This window comes from Chelmon rostratus, chromosome 19 (genome assembly GCF_017976325.1).
Source record: "Chelmon rostratus isolate fCheRos1 chromosome 19, fCheRos1.pri, whole genome shotgun sequence".
NCBI lineage: Eukaryota > Metazoa > Chordata > Actinopteri > Chaetodontiformes > Chaetodontidae > Chelmon > Chelmon rostratus.
The window spans coordinates 11,948,064-11,969,455 of record NC_055676.1 but is presented as its reverse complement, the minus strand read 5'-3'; the positions used below and the strand labels follow the sequence as shown (position 1 = coordinate 11,969,455).

The 21,392-nt window shown below is 40.6% G+C and overlaps 1 protein-coding gene across 1 annotated transcript; it reads left to right on the top strand.

Annotated features, from left to right (window-relative positions):
• The first annotated feature begins 14,932 nt into the window (after positions 1–14,932).
• Positions 14,933–19,929, top strand: slc2a11l (solute carrier family 2 member 11, like). Its single transcript, XM_041959822.1, has 12 exons — positions 14,933–14,956; positions 16,212–16,310; positions 16,417–16,577; positions 16,722–16,846; positions 17,070–17,199; positions 17,760–17,908; positions 18,031–18,218; positions 18,683–18,793; positions 19,040–19,141; positions 19,253–19,328; positions 19,455–19,582; positions 19,714–19,929. The coding sequence occupies exons 1-12, from the start codon at positions 14,933–14,935 to the stop codon at positions 19,927–19,929; spliced, it is 1,509 nt and encodes a 502-aa protein (XP_041815756.1).
• Positions 19,930–21,392: the final 1,463 nt, after the last annotated feature.

The window sequence follows — 21,392 nt, the reverse complement described above, 5'->3', positions numbered from 1 at the left end:
GTCAGTGCTGCTGTTTAAAGCAGCAGTCGGGTACCATAGAGCACCCGACGAAGGGCGTTATGGTACTTACGGGAGGACAGAGCCGCTGCATGAATAGACCCATTTCGGCTCCGGTAGAATGTGAGCGGAGCCTCCGATTGGGCAGAGGGGACCAAAACAACTGGCTCGACGTCATGAACAGGTTGCAACCATGGGATGTGAAGCCCATCCTTATTTCATCAGGATCAACATAAACTATGCAGAATTCTTGCTTTTTCATGTTTGCAGATCTACCTGCACTTTTACACCTTTGCAGAACAGAGATGCCTCACATCTCTCTGAAGCTGCAGCCAAGAGGAAAGTAAAAAGTTGACATTGAAGCATATAAATGGGTTTTGTTTTTACTGGCTTTACATGTCACACCTCTGCATCGTGGCGCCCTTCAGCCAGGCCTATTCATAAATTGCTGAGCTGATTTCCCATGTATTGACTTCATAGGAAACACACGTAGCTCGCTGTCACCCCTGATTAACAAGGTGCTGGTTCCATTCAGCTCATTGGCCGCTGACCATGTGACCGTGCGGGCCTGCAGCACCTACACGGCCGGGGCTCGTGTCTGCAGCCACAGATTGATGTGACCGCTGGTGGCTGCGTTATTAATGGAGTAGAAGAGTTATAACACCCTGAGGAAATACAGCCAACTGCCCGAGATTGAGCAGCTGTGGAGGCATAAACCAAAGGCTGAAACCCAATCATCCACACGCCCTGGCGTTGCAGCAGCAACAAATTCAGTCTTAGGGCTGTTAGGCTATATTGGAGTTATGTTTTTTTATTTGTAGTGGGATTTTAGTCAGAGCTGCACTGTTTGCTCGCAAGGCTTTCCTTGCTTCACTTGCATCGGAGTCGGAAAGTTGTCTCTCACCATATATATATATGCATCATCTGATGATCCTATGTGGAACCAGTAAACGACATTAAGAAATCTGAATGTCTGCAAAGTTGGGAGGGACGTCTTTACAACAGATAGATGCAGTATTATATGATATATAAGTGCTCATATGTGTTGTTTCTAACAGGAGTTATGAGGGCAGAGCTGCCCGTGGTGTTGAAAGTCAGCCCATCGTGAAGTAACTTTCAGCACCGTGGACAGCTCCACTCACTCATTGATCATTACCAACCCTTTAATAAAACAATCCTTCTGCACAGGATCGCAATGCGCACTTACTCCTGATTGGCTGGGGCTGCGTACCACGTGACACCTCCCACCTTCTGGAGGCGGAAGGTTTCTCTCTCTCTCTCTCTCTCTCTCTCTCTCTCTCTCTCTCTCTGTGTGTGTGTGTATACCAGTGAATGAAGACAGTCTGCATAAATTCAAGCCACGGGATGGACACGGCATCCTATCCGGGCATCATTTCAACCGTGTAATTATTCTGTGCAGACAGAGAGAGTTGTTCATATAAACTGACCAATGATCTTTCCATACGGTTTTATTACCTGGGCGCACACATCCCACGTGTGTCGTTATTTTCCAGTTATCCTGGTAAAAATCCACCCGAAGTAGGCCGTGTTTTATCCGGCATTTATCTAATCCGTCCTCGAGTAGCCAGCAATTTAATCAGAAACTCCCTAATCACTACCTCAGCAGTTTTACTCCCATCGTGGCTTTCTAACAGTTATGAATTTTGTTTTATGAATCTGAAACTTAATGGAACTTTTCCAAATATAGCACCTATCTATCTATCTATCTATCTATCTATCTATCTATCTATCTATCTATCTATCTATCTATCTATCTATCTATCTATCTATCTATCTATCTATCTATCTATCTGTCTGTCTGTCTTTCTAATCTAATTCTATAGTCAAGCTTCTCATACAATCTTTGTTTAATCAAGGGAGCCCCACTCAGATTAACATCTAATTTTCAAGGGATACCTGATTACATGTTAAATCTTATTAGAGCATGCTGAAGAACAATAATGTCCATTAATGTAAATAGGGACAAGCAGCAACGTATACACTAAAAGCACAACAAGAAATTAACTAATCTAATTATCATGTGTATTATACAATCGTACATCGATATGATTATTTATATACTTTATATGTAGACACACCAGAGCCCTGCGGAGGTGGCTGTGTGATGAGCCTTGCAATGAGTGCCATGAGAGTTCTAAAGGCCGGTTATTCATTCAGTTAGAGATTTATGATCAAGGCACTATAATTAGCAGAAGTGCATTCATATTAGTCATACACATATTATTCATTTATGTTCAGTGTTATTGCCTGTGGAACTGGTTACTGCCCCCCCCTAGTGGTGGAAATGAGAGTGGAGCCTGACATGCCCGTGTACTTGAAAAGGAAAGGAAAAGACAAGCATGAGTTTATGAGTTAGTCATGATAGTTTACATTTTGCTTTTCTGAGGATAAACCCACTCCATCAACAAGTCACTCATATTCAAAGAAAGGCCTTGAACATCCAAAAATTTATAGGAGAATAATGCATCCTAATCAAGATTTATAACTTAAATCCAACATACAATTAAATACAAATGTATAGATATACATATATAATATGTAACTGAGATTGACAAATAAAAACATTTTGATGCACATATTTACAGTGTACTCAGTTGGTTGTTTGCTGATTCCTATCAAATATTTAATGCAGACATTAGGATGTAAGCCGCCATTCTTTATTATAAATCACTATTAATTCCTATAGACTGTAAATGTAATTCAGATTGAGTGTGGTGTTTATCCTGCAGAAGGCCGATTGTGCTGATATGCCTCCTGTTGTTAGCGTACAGCCTTCTCCTTTCCGGTCTCCTTCTGATGATGTGCCTTGAAAGGGAAACATAATACCTCCTCACACAATTCCAGAGTCAGCACCACCGTGTGCGCCCCAACTCCATGTATTTACCTGCTGGACTGTGTTTTGATCATCCTGACAAGTATGTCGAAAAATGCGGAGTGAGGCAAGTAGCGAAGTGAGCAGCCTGCTTAGGTTGACAGAAACAGCCACTCAGATGCTCAGCAGTCATTTCCCAGTTTCCTCTGGGTGAAGGTACTGGTCCATTAAGACCGAAAACACCAAGAACACCCTTGACCTCAATTGCTTCTTCCTGACAGCTGTGGCATTGTTTACCAACCTTTTACTGCATGTCTCCTCTATTAAAGGCACCTTTCATACAGCACAGCTTTTCCCCTTCAGAGACATCTGTGCATTAGTGCTATTACCACGTGTACATTCCTACAGCTCCTCTGAAAGTTATCAATATGTCATGACAAACTGTACATTTATTATCAGAAGAATTGTTGGTGGTTCAAAGACCATTGATTGCTCTTAAATTCCTGTGTTGATGAGGTGATAAATTGGTTCTGTTACGCTGTTGTTAGGTTTTGTTTCGCTTCAGGACTTTTTAATCACTTCCTGGCCTCAGATGACTCTGACACCACAGATGAGAGAGATCAAAGCAATCATTGAGATCAAGAACCTAAATGATGCTGAATGCCAAATGATGCTATTGTGTCAGATGGTGGAGGTAAATGAAGGTTTTTCATCTTATTTGTATACTGCCAGGTGTTCAATGGAGCCTTAAATAATCAAGAGGACTATTTGTCTGAACCACAGGAGATGTAATGAGATGAATGTAAATCACAATAAACTTCTGAAGCAAATTATAGGTGTGCATTGTTGAGAATATGTGTACGTTTAAGCGTTTTAAAGCCTTAAAAGTTGCTGAAATGAAGGGTTTAACTTTGATGAACTGTGTCTACAGCTGTTCTTTTGCAATTACTTTTGCACTTCATGTGCTTTGTGTAATGGATTTGTACAGTTTATTTCTTTCTCCAATACAGCTGAGTAGTTCTTGTGTTTTTGATCCATTTCAGTGGGTTTGGAAGAGTGTGCGTGTCCTCGTTGAGAAACACCAGACTGGATGAATTTGTGTGCTGATTAATATGCATGGGAGCAGCTCTGATGTGATACAAGTTTATCAAGAGAAATAAAGCATACGTGAGTAATTTCTTCTGTTGGTTGAGCTGTGTGATATCGAGACTTGACAGATTCTTAGCTTTGTTTTGATCATGTCCTCTGTGGCCTTTCTAGAGTTTGACCTCAGGGCCTAAAAATCAGATTAAAACACTACCTTGTTGGTGTTGTTGCTAAAGCTCACTTTCAAGGACCTATTTATTGAAATTATGATAACTAGGCTAGAAAGCTCTGACTATAAATAGTGGAACTCCTGAAAAGTCCTTGAGTCAAACAAAACAGTCTTGCTCCTGTGGTTGCTAGGATAATATTCTGTGGCAGCAGGATAAGCGAAGCAGTCCAGGCGTCCCTCTCTTCTGCTCCTCCTGGAGGATTGCCAGGCGTTCCCATGCCGGACCACAATGGTCTGGTACAATGCATTTATCTTCCTATTGATCTCATGCTCCATTCCAACCTCACTCATGAGCAAGGCCGCAAGATACTTTAACTCACTCCCAACCTGGAGGGAGCAACCTGGCAGAGAACCACAGACTTCACATTTGAGTGTGAACCGCCCCAGTTAGTGCCCAGGGTCAAGGTCTGATGAAACCAACAGAACTAAAGCATCTGCAAAAAGCAGAGAAGCAATTCTGCTGTCCACAAACCGGACACTCTCCTCCCCCCGGGCATGCCTTGAGATCCTATCCATGAAAATCATAAACAGACTCGTTGACAAGGAGCAACCCTGGTGGAGCCCAGCACCCACTGAACTCAGCTCTCACTCCACTTCCAGATAATGAGGTATATGATCAGATCAACCAAATATCAAATATATGTCAGATTAAACATGATCAGGGGTAAACTGATGTTTAAAGTGCTGACCACTCTTAGTTGTGGTATGTGAGGCCACGTAGGGTCAGATCAGGAAAAGATAAAATAGAGGTGGTAAAGTTTATAGAGGGGGCTCACAAAGGAGAACATTCCTCAGTGGGACAGAGTATGATCTGGTCTTTGGGATAGGAAAGGTATGGGTGGAGTTAGACAAAATGCCATGCTATATATTGTGTTGTAAGTATGTTAAGAGTCTTCGGATCTGACCCTGAAGCTCTCTCGGATGGCCGGCATCTGATCTGATGCTGCTTGTTAATAAAGGTCTCTTCAACTCAAGCTTGTATCATCATCGTCACACCACTGCTTGGCAGGACCTGGCTGATAAACTTCAATAAAGACCAGGCGGCTCGTAACAACAACTCCTATAATCCCCATATATACAACTGTGTTCCCCAGGGGACACAGTTGTAAGCCTTCTCCAAGTTCACTCAACACATGTAGAGTGGATGAGCAAACTCCCATGACCCCTCTAGTTTGTTTAGGTTTAGGCACCACCAAAGCCACAGGCCTTCTGCCCTCCAGGCAGCTGTCAGCAGCTTAATCAAAATACAAAAATTGCAAACATTTGTGAAAATAATTAGCAGAAACTAAAGCCTTTTAACTTTAAGACTATGTTTAAGACTATGTCTACATTAAAAGTCCCAAAGTAATTAGATTTAACATGGATCCTACATGGCAGACTGCCCTCTGGCACACCCACATGGCCTCCTCCGTTTCCTGATGTCTCTTTATATATATTTTTATGGGTCTTTTGGCGAAGGGAAGACTTGCCAAGAATCCATAAAAACAAAGGTACAACATAAACTGATTAAAGCAAATGTAAGTGAGTTACCCACTGACTGAATGACAGACTGTTACCTAAAAGGCCTGTGCACACACTAGCAAACTGTCAAAAAACACCAACAATAAAGTGTGTGCTGACTGAAAACAAAATAATATGTGTCATGTCATTACTTGAAATGTTTGTATGTTAACTCTGTTGAAGCAGTTAGAAGAAACTTTCATTTTGTGTTGATTTTGGACAAAACCGGTGGTGTTTACCAGACTGAAGACTGCATTTCCCATGAGCACTACTGTCTCATGTCGTAAAGATCTTCATCTGGCTGTCATGTGCATTTGTTTGGAAGTGAATGAAAGAAAGTTGCCACTTCTCTTTAGAAGTAGTTTGCTTATTTACAGTTTTTCTCAATCGCTTTGGTGCTTTTCTCACATCACTCTTAAAATTTGCACAACAGTTAGTGCATTTCTTAAAACAATCAGTGTAAATTGCAAAACCTAGTGTATAACCTGCAAAAGCACATAAAAAAAAATGGATAGTCCATCCCTCAAAAGAACGTATTTATTTCAATGAAACTGCCAGTGTCATCAAAATGAGAAGTCTTGACACCATTGTGTATGAACAAGACAGTCAAATGGCTCTGTCATGTTTTCATTATGACAGTTTATTCTCTCAGTGTTTTCCAATGCCAAAAAAGGTCAGAAGTCGGTGACACTATCTAAAAATACTCAAGACAGCACTATACACTCCTTGTACAACCACTGAAAACAACAGCAAAGTTACACATTGCTGTAGTTTGGGGAGTAAGTGAGTACAAGACACTGAATACATACGTTTTACATTTTTACTGTATATGTGCTTTGCAATTCTACAGCATTGTGCAAAAGAAAAATACACTGCAGTCACGTATTTAGAACAAACATAAGAAATACCGTTTGGTAGAGCTGTGCACAAATGTCAACAATCTAACAGTACATAACTGAACATAGGTAAATCATTCTGGCACATTCAGATGTTCCTGTCTGTCTGGCCACCTAATTGTTCAATTTAGGAGACATTTCCAGGAAAAAATGATAAATAAAGGTAAAAAATTTGCTCCACAGAATTTGATAACTAGTTCAACAATTTTGTATGCAATGACTCAAGCAATAAAATGAAGGCTGTTAGTTTTATTGGGTATGACTATTCAGCATCCATGAGTATAGTTAATTTTGACTGACAGTTATGAGAATTTTCATTCTGATCTGAGAAAAGCACCAAAGCGACTGAGAAAAACTGTAAACACAGCTGTTTGCAGGATGCGTTGCGATGAGGTGATGTATGTAAGATTAATAACTGTAATATGACGATGGTGAAAGAAAGTAAACTTTGTTTTAGCACCATTCATGCACGTGGGTGACATCTGAGCCTGCAGCTAACACATTCACTTGCTGAGTATACGAACAGACATCTTCTCACTGATGGTCTCATTTACTTATGAAGGTCATATAGAGCCAGACTGTTTCATAACCAGTTAAGAATTCCTTGTTGCTGCTTCAGGAAAAAAAAAACCCCCACCAACACTGCTGTCAGTCTGTGGTGTGGCCATCACAGACTGTAGTAAGAACTAATCAATGCTTAATACTGCAACTAATGTTAACTAATGTCCCTTTTTGTAAAGTATTATCAAGTTTTCATTGCTTGTCTTCCACTCCCAACGTAATTTAATCCAGATAAGAAACACTTTGGTCAAATTTTAAATTAAAGAATGTTTGACTACAAGAATAAAGAAATGATTTTAGGCTGCTGGAATTACACAGAATGAACAATAGCACTGTACTTTTTTCAGTGTACAAAGCAGCTGCTCGACTGCCCAAAAATCTATTTTATCACATCTAATGTATTTTCACACATAATTGCAAATGATATACAGAATATGAAGTATGTTCTAAAATAATACAATACTACAAATACTAAAATTAGAAGTAAACCGGCTCATAATGTGTGTGTCCGCAGACATCATTTCTGCCATGTCAATGCGTGTGTGAGTTCAGTTAAGTGCTTACAGTTTTCAAAGCAAAGCCACAATCTTCTTTGTAATCAAGATATATGAAGGACAGATGCTTAATGCAGAAACATCGCTGAGATAAAATAAATGTCTAAAGAATAAACAAAGCAGCAAGAACAGCCATGATATTAAATCTACACACAAAGAAGATTTAAATAAATAAAAACTGATAAAAACCTGCCAGAGTATATTAAGTATAATTTTGAAATTGGATTTGGATATCCATCCTTTCCCCAACGCTTCACCAAAAATCCAATGTCACCCGCCTGCATTGTGCTGGAAATTAATTGAACATGATTTATTTAGCTTTGAGTCATATGGACACTGGATACCTGACTTGAGTGAGAAACTTGCCTGCCGGCAGCATTCTGCACCTGTTTTTACTCCAATTCCTGCTCTAATGTCCCTGATACCTGAATCCAGAAGGCTTTAAGGCGCGTCACACCTGACAGAAGAGCGATTTGTGTTGAGCTGGAGATTTACTGGCAATCTGGTTTAAGTGACACGCTCAAGGGCATGATGGCACGATATAAAACATGCAATTCTGAGTCTCAGGTTTCAAGTTTATTTCCACGAGTGAAGTGATATACTGCCGCTGTGGTGGTTCATTTGAAATTTTGTCATTTATAATATGGAGAATGGGCAACAGGCCTGCATGCACGGGCAGGAATTCACAGCCTAATTGGTCTGTCTGTCTTGTTACTTCACACACCCGAGTGTTTTATGACCAGATGACTTTGGCTGACGGAGGATCAATGTGTCATATAAAGTAAAAAGAGTGTTGGTGTCACACCAGCTTTGCAAGGACAAGATTGTCTGGTTACTTCACAAAAACATATTCGACAAATCTGAATGTTTTCATTATTATTGACATCAATACTGGCAAAATTCTGGTATTAAACCTGGTTTGTCTTCAGCTGCACCAGTCTCCTTGCTGCCACTGGAGATTAGAGAATTGATCCATCCTGACTGGCACTTTGAGGACGAATGTGACAAGCTGTGCAGGTTTTATCTTTGAATTTTGTGTGTGCACATTTGTGTGTGTGTCTGACAAAGAGAACCTGAATGCATGAGCCTTTGTCATTTTGTTTAAGTACAAATTATGGTTGCAGACAGCAATGCTCTGTTTATTAGCTCACTGCTGCACTGATGAGGGTTTATCCCAAACTCTGACATGACCTACATCTTTCACCTGTGTTGCTCTTTAATCTCTTCAGGTCTGTAACCTATTATCCCGTCCCAGTATCCACCTGGAGATGAGAAAATATCACTTTAGCAGAGTCTTGCAGCCGAATGCCTTTCAGTGAAAGGGGAATGTCTCTAACATCTGTCAGGAGTCAGATAAAACCCAGAATGTTAAATTAAGCGTTTTTTAGTGTAATATTCTAAAGTGGGGGTATTGATTTTCGAGCCTTACAGTAGGACAACAAAACAAGAGTCGACAGCTGCTCTGTGAGGCTGTGCTTAGGCACAATGGTGCTCAGAGCAAAAGCTAGCAAGCTCACTCTGACAATGCTAACATGCTGATGTCAGGCAGGTATAAAGTGTATCATGTTGACCATTTTAATTCAGTGTGTTTGCATGCAAACATTTGCTAATTAGCACTATAACACAAAGCACAGCTGAGGCTGAACTGAATGTCATTAATTGTCACAAATTGCAGTGATGACCTGATGGTGGCTCTGGATGAAAGGTGGAGTATTAGCAGGGTGATCGTGAATGTTTTCACTCAAAACTACAAATTTCAACGCCATGGTGGCACTAGAACAAAATTAAAGGAATCACCAAAGTTGGTAGGATTTGTCCTCTCTGTACCAGATTTAATAGCAATCCACTGAACAGTTGTTGAGATATTTCAGTCTGGACCAACTGACATTGCCATAGAGCCATGACGCTAGTATGGCTACATATGTTTAGATCAGGCATGTCCAAACTATTCGATAAACGGCCACGTGGCTGCAGGTTTTTATTCCAAGAGAATCAGCCTTGATGGGAAGATTGATGCCAGTCTCATGTAAGAATATGTACACTAAATATGAAGCTACAGGGAGTTAGCATAGCTTAAAGACAGGAAACAGAGGGAAACACCTGGCCTCTAAAGCCGTCTTATTAAAACAATATATCAAACTGAATGTACAAATGACAAGTTGTGGTTGCACAGGGCTTTTTTTGTGTTGGGCTATTTATTGAATTGTTCGATCACACTACATAACTCCCAAGATATAACATGTCAATTACTGAGATTTAGAAGTGCTTGTGGGCAGACAGTTTTGGACAAAGCAAGGCCAGCTATGTATATGGTGGAACAAGTTCTAGTGAAGAAGAAGCCCAGCACAACTTTTTAGATTTTGGTTTGTATATGGATTAAACCAACTAGATACATTATGTTGATTAGTGAGTTTTAAAGGCTAGCTTTCCCCCATGTCTCAATTCTAAGTGCTAAGCTATGCTAATTCCCTCCAGGCTGCTTATTCCTTTAAGACATTCATTTCTAAAGCTCCACATAGATTCAAAAGCACGGGACTAATCCCTTGTGTGTGCTTTACTTCACACATGCTAATCAGCTATGGTGTGTGCTCAATGTGGGCAGCTTGAAAATATACTGTTTAACGGTATCTGTAAGAGTTAAAGAGAGCGTTTATGGAGAAACTGCTGAAGTCTGACTGCCCTGCATATCAAACCTGCAGTGGAAGAGTTGGTGGAGTCAGGATTTGTTGCATTCATGCAACTTTCATTTTAACGTAGCTTAAAAGGTCTTGATTTCTGTTGAGCAGGGCACAGTGACTGTTAGTGGAAATATTCAGCAGAGGTAGAGGCGAAACTGTAAAATCCTCAGTTGCTATAAGTCACCCTGCCCGGACTGCAGTTCACACAGATAATGAGAATATAGTGAGTGTGTGTCTGAACCTGAAAAGCTCCTTGTAAAGTGAACCTAGGAGCCATTCATTATTCATCGTGATCAAGCGTTGCCATGACTCTCTGTCTACTTGGGAGGACCTTACAAGTTTGGCACGACTCCTTGAGTGTCTGTTTTCTGCTGCCAAGTGTTTCTCTGATGACCTGAAAAAAAGAGGCCAGACTCACAGATGCACATAGTTTAAGAGACACATGCTGAGAATATCAGATGTGCTACTGCCACCTCATGGCAAATTTATAGTCACGTCAAGAAACTCTGGGAGTGACGGAGGGATGATGTTGGGATGATGTGCGTCACTGATTAGTCCAGCAACAATTTTGTTTGTTAATGTAGAACTTTCTCATACTAGACCGAGCGCTCTGTGGCTTTTTGCTGGCGCACAAAACAACACAACACAAATCATTTAATCAAATGTTGAAATATCAAATATGGTTTGATGGAGCATTAATCATTTGTTATTTCTATGTTACTAAAATATGGAAATAGCACCTTCCAAGGTGCGGTAAACTATCATTGAATTGTTTTAGGATGTGATGCATATACATATATATATTGTGCAAATGCTTGGATAACAGCAAACGTCATTTTGATCATTGTAATAATAAAATGAGTAAGAGCTCCCATGAAAATGCTGAAGTGACATTTGGTATTTGTCTTGTCTGTCTCCAGGAAGAAAGTTATGAAACGGTTTAGCAGGCTGACTTCAATAGAGACGTTCGCCAGTGATTAATGTCACACTTCCATTAAGCTTAGGGGCCCACAACAGATAGACTGAAACAAGACTCTGCAGCGTTAGCAGCTCTGTGAGGCCATGCTTAGACACAGAACTCTTTTTGCATGAAAAATATATGTAATTAAAATGTATTGTTGTTCTTCTTATTATTATTGCGGTGCTTTGAGCTGAATTGCAACATCAGTGTGCTAACACGAGTAGAGATAATGCTAATATGCTGACATCCAGCATGTAAAATGTTCACCATGTTCACCATCTTAGTGTAGCATGGCTGTATGCTAACATTCACAAATCAGTGACAAATGTTAGATACCAGTAGAGGCCGTTAGGACAGATAGTGGAGTCTGAGGGGCTGCTTGTCTGAACCAGATTTCATGACAATCTAAATAATGATTGTTGATATTTAAATGGACCAAAGTTGTGGACTACATGTTAGCATGCTAAATTAATTAGCTTACCAATTAGCACAAAACATAAAGATTCTCACATTTCAGGACACTGTAAGCAAAACACAGTGTCTTGTAAATGTGTAACAACAGCACAAGTAGAGTCATAAAGTCTGCACAGTGAGTGATTCAGCAGTAGTTACACTACAATATCTATTTGCTAACCTTAGCAAACATTAGCTTTTAGAAACTACTGATCATGCAAGGCCAACTAAAGCCGTAGAAGGGGTGTGCTTTATTGGTTTTAAAGTCGGCTTTTCATTTGGATTTCATTTCAAAACTTATCTAGTTTTACTTTAAAGTCAGTGATCGTCACAGTTCTTAGACCAGTGTGTCCTTCACACACTGCGGCTGCAGTCGCTGGTTTAAAGGGAGCTTTAAAAAGAAGAGCATACACGTCTCTGCGTTTTGCCCACAGTGGGAGGTCTGACAGACAGACTTCCAGATGCTCAAAATAACTCCAATCCGGCAATAAAGTTGACGACGTTCATCTGATTTGCAGTTGAACAGCTGGTCTTTGTGCACGTTGTTACTGGAGAGGTCCAGACGTTTGTAAAATGTGCATTTCAAGGAGTTTCCAGGGGTGTAGTTTTATCCTGCATTAGCAGATGGCTACAAAATATCATATACCTCATCAAGGGACTGTTTTGTTTTCCAAAAACACGACCCTGGAACTTGTGGTAGTTGATGTTTTTATATGTTACAATTTCACAACTGAGCCCTTTTGTTATTCAGTTTCAGGCTTTTCCATTTCCTCACTCTGTTCTCAGTGGCTATAAAACCAGCCATCCTTCTCCTCTGCCTTTGTCAGGTGCAGCATATCCCGCAGTTACCATTTATAATCAGTATCTGCTCTCATTTTCTCCTCTTCAAACACAATGAAGCACATCTCTGTATTTCTCACTCTGGTCTCAGTGCCCCAATTTCTTCTCTTCGGTCTCTGTTGTTTCTCTCAGTCTGACTCTGAAGGAGCAGTGTGGCACTTTTCAGCTCGTTCACCAGGATGTCTTTCATGTGCCTTATCAGACGCCTTCAGGAATTCAACCAGCCTCACACTTTAAGCGCAGTTTACACAATGAGAACATGTCGGTCCGGAGCTTAATTGGGTGAGTTTCCAAAGTAAAAGACAATGTACAATGGTTCTTTCTGTGATTTTCAATAATGTTCATTCCTTCAGAAAAATCATTAATTATGACAGTTTACAACAACAACGACAACGACAAAACAACATACAGCTTGTTGGAGACACATCATCTGTCTCAATCTGTCAGTTCATCACCTGATTCCAGATTCAAATACTGTATCTCAGCAACTATTGGATGGATTACCATGAGATTCATGGTCCCCAGAGGACAAACCCTATTGACTTTGGTGATCCCTGAATATCTCAATAACAACTGGATGGATTACCATGAAATCTGGCACAGACATTTATGGTGCCCAGGGGATGAAGCCTCAGGACTTTGACATTTCCTCCACTGCCACCAGCAGGTCACTGGTTTTGCTTACCCAAGGAAATATCTCAACAATGATTTCAGAGGCTGATTAGCACAAACTTTTGTACAAACATTCATGGTTCCCAGATGATGGATCCTAATGATTTTGCTGATCACCTGATTTTTCTTTGCTATTTTGAGTGAAATTCAACAATTTTAGTTGTGTGTCAGGAGGTGATCGTAGTGCTGCATTTAGCTTTATTGTTGTCAAATCTGTATGTTTTTACTTATGGTTGAAATATATAATCAGTGAGACCTTTGTGCATGCATCAGTGATTACTCATTATTCCAATGAGTTTAGGCAGTGGTGTTAGTGCAGCATTAGCCATTTTCATTTTCATTTGAGAATGGTTATGGGATGAGTATACATTGATACAGATGTGAAAAGGGCTCACAATGCATCTGTTTTCACACAGTGTCAGCCATTCCTGCCTGTGTCAAGCTGTAAATTGAGCCTCTGTGACAGCAGTAGCGGCTTTCATCTCCTGTGGAAAACAATCCTCCTGACAGCTTTGTAGAAGTTTCGGTCTGTCTGGAGCGTGTTGTCATCCAGAGCCGCCACCTCCCGGAGACGGTGCACGGCAGCCGTCACCGGCTCCTTCATGGAGGTCAGCTGTGTGACATCTGGCAGGACAGTGCCTGACATAGAGGAAGTTTCTGTTTTCAGTTGGGTGCAGGCCTCGTTAGAATCAGGTTTGGGTACACAGCTATCACAAGCAACAGATGAGGGGACATGCCTGATAGCATTATTTAGTATGAGGACAAATCAACCGAATGTTTCAAGCTAGCGATGACATGTGCAGTGTTATCAGAGGAATTCACAAAGGAATAGTTTTGAGAAATACTCTGTTGCCACAATAAATGTTGGAATTGTACGTTTCTGCAAATCATGGATATGTTGAAACTTGTTTTTTGTGAAATGTTTTTTGTGTTTTGTCTTTCCATTTGCTGTGGTTAAGGGCATTGACATGATACGTATGAAATGTACAAACTTAACATATCCGTGGTTTGCAAATAGGTACAATGCCAACATTTCATTCTGGTGATTAGGTTTTGAATTTACATTTTCACGTTCTTGCGGAGAGTTAGATGAGATACGACTCCAACTGCCAGAAGTTGATTAAATTAGCTTATAGCTGGTTCTCTCTAAAGGTTTTTAAAAAAATCTGAAGCTATGCAGGTTGCCTCACATCCTCACACAGATTACAAGACTTCAGAATTCAAGTCTTCAAAACACCAATTAACAGTGCAGCACAAAATCCACATGTTGTTTTAACACTAGACACGTTGTCTTTATGCTGAGACAAGCTAATTGCCCGCTAGCAGCAGCTTCATAAACAAAGTATAGATATGACAGTTGATCTTACAAACAGGAGTTCAAGGAGGGTAAGGCATGGAGCCAAATGTGAGCCATACATAAACATAAACATAAACAGCTTTTATAGAGATAAGGCAAACATTAACCTTTCCCAAGTCTTTTATAATGATGTGGCAAACACAGCTCACCCGCACATATACACACAGTTACCAGATATGGTGGGTGCTTTATTGTCTTCCATTGCATTTCCTCTTTGGCCTGAATAGAAAGTTAATCATTTCAGTGCAGTTAAGTGTCCGCCACACCAGTTTAACATGTGAATGATCACAAAAGACTGCAGATCAGACTCCAGCTATGGCACAGTATTTCACTCTCCTGGTAGGTAACATTTAAATTATTATGTGTCTCTACTTCGCTTTTTTTTTCTTTTAGGATATAAGTTCAGAATCAGCTCTATTACAGTTTTTCTCAGTCGCTTTGGTGCTTTTCTCAGAATGAAAATTCTCATAACTCTTAGTTCAACCTCCACAACATTTAGTCATTTGTGCACATCATAGAAGCAAGTTCTCCTCTCTCTGAAGAAATTGCAAATGTTTTTGAACATGTTTCAGTTGCTTTCATACAATTCTCTTGCTGTTTTAAACATTATCAGTTGCTTATGTCAGTCAAAAATTAACTATACTCATGGATGCTGAATAGTCATTCCCAATAAAACTAATAGTCTTCATTTTATTGCTTGAGTCATTGCATACAAAATTGTTGAACTATCAAACAATTGTTATCAAATTCTGTTTTTTTTATACCTTTATTTATCATTTTTTCCTGGAAATGTCTCCTTAATTGAACAATTAGGTGGCCAGACAGACAGGAACATCTGGATGTGCCAGAATGATTTACCTATGTTCGGTAATGTACTGTTAGATTGTTGACATTTGTGCGTAGCTCTACCAAAGGGTGTTTCTTATGTTTGTTCTAAATACGTGACTGCAGTGTATTTTTCTTTTGCACAATGCTGTAGAATTGCAAAGCACATATACAGTAAAAATGCAAAACGTATGTATTCAGTGTCTTGTACTCACTTACTCCCCATAACTACAGCAATGTGTAACTTTACTGTTGTTTTCAATGGTTGTACAAGGAGTGTATAGTGCTGTCTTGAGTATTTTCAGATAGTGTCGCAGAGTTCTGACCTTTTTTGGCATTGGAAAACATTGACAGAATAAACTGTCATAAAAACATGACAAAGCCATTTGACTATCTTGTTCATACACGTCTCATTTTCATGACACTGGCAGTTTTATTGACATAAATACTTGCTTTTGAGGGATTGACTATCCATTTTTAGCAAGTGATGTGCTTTTGCAGGTTATACACTAGGTTTTGCAGTTTGCACTAATTGTTTTGAGAAATGCACTAACTGTTGAAGCAAATTTTAAAAGTGATGTGAGAAAAGCACCAAAGCCATTGAGAAAAACTGTAAATGAAAAAATCTACATTTAATAAAATGCTCTGAGTGATTGCTGTTAGCTGCAGAAACAACAAAACTAACATACATTAAATACAGTAACTGAACATTTATGGACTCAAATATAAGGCTCGTCATTTTAACTGTTCACGTGCTTAATTTCTGCAGCTCAACTGTCCTGTTGTAATTGCTGCCATTTGTGTGGCTGGCATTGGTGGGACATTTCAATATGGATTCAGTGTATCTGTGATGACTTCCCCGTCTGCTGTAAGTAGAACATGGAATCGTGTCATATGCATACTCTATGAAAAGCAAACATGATAAAACAGGCAAATTTTAACAGAAAATAAAACTACACATGTGATGATTGCAGTTTATAAAGGAGCTGGTGAACAAAACATGTCAGCAGAGATACAGTGTCTCCTTGGATGAGTGGCAGCTTTCTCTCATCTGGTCCTTCACTGTGTCCGTTTTCTGCATCGGGGGCTTGGTGGGGTCACTGGTGGGCGCGTCACTGGTCACAAAATTTGGAAGGTGAGTGGGAAGACAAAAGAGACAACTTCCATGAAAGTAGAACCAGCAAAGATAAACAAAATTAAACTTTTATCTGCTGTTTCCTGTTTTTTAATGATGGCTCCAGACTTTAACAAAGAAGTCTCTGTCTCCCTGTCCCTGCAGGAAACAATGCCTTTTGTTTAATAATTTCTTGGCTATAATTGGAGCGCTGTTGATGATCTTGAGCCAAACAGCAATGTCCTTTGAGATGATCATGGTGGGACGACTTCTCTATGGCATTAATGCAGGTGAACCTACTGCATAAGGAAATCCATTACATCTCTTTGTCTGTAATTTCTTCATAAATGGCTGCTCCATCACTCCTGGCTCCGTATTTAACCCTACAGACAATCGATTTTTATTTATACTTGTCACTATTATGCCTTTAAGTTCTCTAGACCATTTGTCACCCAGTTATTGATCATTATTGACTCTTCTCAAAATGTATGATTCCCTTGTGTACACCTCTAGGAGTCGGTCTCACAGTTCAAAGCATGTACCTTGTTGAATGTGCCCCCAAGAGGCTGCGAGGGATGGTGGGCGTGACCATCGCTACCTTCATCTCCTTTGGGAAGTTCAGTGGTCAGCTGCTGGGGATCAGGTGATGCGGTGTCATAGATACTGTGGAGAGTCAAGTGAGGGGTCAGGTGGTGGAAGGTTCAAATGACAGTCATACATGAACAGAACTGTTCTAAAGGCCCACAGTGTCCTCTCCATAAGGGGGAGGGGCAATATGGATGAAATCATGTCTTTCATTTCCATCAGCCTCAGCGCTACTTTGTGTTTAGTGCTAATTGGGAAATTTTAGTATGATAACGTGCTAAACTAACGGTAGCATTTTGAATACGGTAAACATATACCTGCTAAACCTGCATGTTAGCATTGTCTTTGTTAGCATTTTAGCATGCTGGCGCTAGCATTTAGCTCTAACTGCCTCACACAGCTGTTAGCATGGTTGTAGGCTCTTTGTGTTGTTCATAACTTGGGTCTTATTTTCAAGGTTTGGTGCATCATTTTAATTAGTTTTGGTCAATTAGCCTTCACAACTTGGACCCCTTTAAACAAGAAAACCCTTTTAGACAGCAGTTAGTGTTACAGTGATGACATTACATTAGACTTTGATAAAGTTCCATGATGTTGAAGACGATGTTGCCTTTGCAGTGAGTTGCTTGGTACACAGGAGAGGTGGCCCTGGCTGCTTGGTTTCAATGGTTTCACTTCGTTACTCCAGCTCTCCACCCTGCCATTCCTGCCAGAGTCTCCCAGGTTCCTGCTGCTGGACAGAGGAGACCGCCGGGCCTGTGAGGAAGGTGTGAGACAGCATTTCTGGCTTCAGGGAATCCTTTCTACAAATAAATCCGTTGTTAAGCTTGTTTTAGTGGTCTGTGGTGTTATCGCCACCTTAATCTGCTGCTTTGTCACAATCCTTTAGCTTTAAGGACGCTATGGGGCAACAAGGACCACAGCGTTGAGGTGGAGGAGATGCTGGAGGAGAAAGCTGCTTTGCAGAGTGTTCGAAACCACTCAGTGATGGAGCTGATTCGGAGCCAAGCACTGCGCTGGCAGATCCTCACCATCCTCGTTACCTTCACCACACTGCAGCTCTGTGGCATCAATGCCGTGAGTGAAACGCTTTTGCACAAGAGGAGTAAAATGTTCACTGCACTTTAGAATATGGTGCATTCATTTGCATAATATGAGTTAATTATCAGCATTAGGTCTGTGTGTCCCGAACATGAATATTTACAAATGAAAATGCTTCTTTTGCTGTATTCATGTTGGTAAACATTAAAGTCAATTGATATGTCCAAAAAGATTTGACACAAATAATATGAGGTTAAACCGTGGGCTAAACCCAGGGGTGGGTTAGCTTAGCACAGAGACTGGAAGCAAAGGGAGACAGCTAGCCTGGCTCCATCTCGACATAACAAAATCTGCCAAAAACTGGCTGCGGAAATTGTCCTCTTTTACATCTTTTAAATAAATACTAAAGCTGTGAACATGAATCCACTTTAAATGTCTTTAATTTAGGGGCTTTTAAAATCGACATATAATTTGGTTCTTATACAGATACTTCTTTCCAGGTGTACTTTTATTCTTTTGAAGTGTTTCGTGCTGCAGGAATCCAAGAGGACCAGTTGAGTTACACGGCCTTAGGAACAGGTCTGTGTGAGCTGTTCACCTCTTTCGCCTGTGTAAGTCGTTCTATCTTGCTGATATCCCATCATGCTTTATCTCTGTTTTATGCCCTATTACCAGTGAATTTTGAGTGTAATATCCCTCACATATCTATATACAGAGCATATCTGTTTGGTTTTCTCTTTCTACTTTTTGTAATTTATGAAAACAATTATGAAAAAAAATTCTGCTCTCACAGTCCTAATGTATAGTTAGAGCTCCCCCCTGTGGTCACCTCTTGAAAATATGTTTTGATGTCACAGTTCATGATTATTGAGAATACAGGCAAAAAGGCCCTGCTGTTCAGAGGATACATGGGGATGTCTGCAATACTGATCCTCCTCACCGTCACTCTGTACCTGCAGGTGAGTCACGGCAATGCCAGACACTGCTTGTAGAATATTTCTGCATATTTTGATGCTTCAGACACGACTGGTGATGGCTAACAGCAACTTAAACCACTCCTTCTTCCTCAGAGTAAGGTCTCCTGGATGTCGTACTGCAGCATGGGTCTCATTTTCATCTTCATTTTCTTTTTTTCCAGTGGACCAGGTACGTTTATCACTCCAGATGTGAGCCGTTTATCATGGATTTCAATCCCAGTTTTCCCTCTTTGAAGCAAGCACGATTACATCTTATTTCAGTGTATGCAGCCCTTCCTTTGTTTTTCACTCTCAGCTGGAGCGACATCTCCTCTTCCAGGAGAATTATTTACGCAGTCATTCAAATCTGCTGCATTCATCATCGGCTGCACTCTCAACTGGTGCGGCCTGTTTGTGGTGGGGATGCTCTTCCCTGTCTTAGTTGTAAGAACATTACTATCTTGGTCAAATTTGGCATATTTTTCATATATTTTTCATTTTTAATCAAGTGAAATCAGACGAAATGCATCAATCATACTGACGTACAAATGTCCTCCAAAATGCTTCCTTTCCAGGAGAAGCTGGATTACTTTTGTTTTCTCCTATTCCTGTTTTTCTGCGGCGGCTGTGGGCTCTACGTGAGGTTCAACATCCCTGAGATCGAGAATAAGACAGCGCTGGAGATTGCAGCAGAGTTTCAGAAGATGCACTGCAAATCTGAAGAATCACAAAGGGAAAAAGGCACTGAGCTGAAGCTCAACAGTGGCAAAACATACGAGACCAAATTCTGAGTATGTTTGCTGCAGTCCTACAGTGTCAAACAGCAGACATTTAGCTCGAAGAAGTCGGTTTATGTCATGCTGAGTAGATTTAAATTGTTTAACTAAGGAAGAAATATATGATACAACTAGTCGTACAGTTTAATTCAATCAGACATGTGATCATTGCAGCACTGTAAGGTGTTAAAAAAAGTGGTTTTACTGACTTTTAAATGTCCCAAAGTGGCCCCAGCTGAAAGACGAGACTGTGCTCGTCTTGTTTTAAGCTACAAAAATAGCTTAAAACAAGGGTTGGTCCTCGAGGTTATCAGTGGGGTCTGCATGCATGTTTGACCTCAGGCTGAGGAGATACGCATCAAAGCGTGCAGTGTCCAGTTGCATAAACATCATGCTGCATGTGTGTTTGAGTGTGTGTATGAGGCGGTATTTCATTTGCATTGTGTCTCCAAGAAATGTGTGTTCATCTACTGCTGGAAAAAAAACATCACCAGTTTATGCAACACAGTAAAATAGTAAAAGATTTGTAACACCTAATTGAAATGCAGTTTGCTTATTGATGTGATAGTTATTATGAAATACAGTAATTTAGCACTGACAGGACACATATGAAACATGACACTGCAAACACAGAGCTGTGTGTCCTCTGCAAACCTTCACACACAGAAAAGTAATTTATCATCACCCAGCATGACCTCAGACATGAAGATCATTGTGTAAAATGTGAAGCCTTTAATAAAAAACCTCCCTCAGTCCAAGCCGGCACAGAGTCCTGCTCAAACATCTCGTCCTGGTCATGTGTCTGCAGACTTTTGATCACAGGGTCCGACACATGAAAACATCAAGTGTCATGGCTTTAAATCGCAATTTCAAGTCACCTAAATCAAAGAGCAAAGTCTTAATTCTTCTCGGGAAGACCATGAAACCTGTTTGTGCAGCTGAATGTACACAGATGACATGAGTTTCTGCACACGCAGATGGTTTTCACGAGACAAACTGTTTGTAATTGACGTTTAAAACGGCAATTGTGACACTGTGAGTCGTGCAAACTGAAGACACATGAATCATGTCATGTATCCTGTTTTGCTTTGGATGAAAACACTGCAACAGTCAGCGCCACAGCGGGACTGACAGTCATCGGGAAACTCCTACCAATTACGCAGGCGTGCAGCCGCGGCACATGTGTGTCGCTCTGATAACACAATCTACACGTTCAAAGCGAAGAGCCCTTCGCAGGACGAGCGTGTGACAGACGAAAGAGAGGCCGGATGCGCGTGTCCTGCAGCCCTTCACATCAGCAGCGAGCACAGGGTCGCAGGGAGGAGGTTCAGCCTGCGCACGATACAGAACCCAGCACTCCACCCATCTGCATTTTTGGGACATTTGGTCATTTAAATGTCTCCCCGTTGACCAGCGGCCAAGCAGTGCTGAGCAGCGGAAGGTCACAGCTGAACATCAGCAGGCAGCTGCGCCGACAA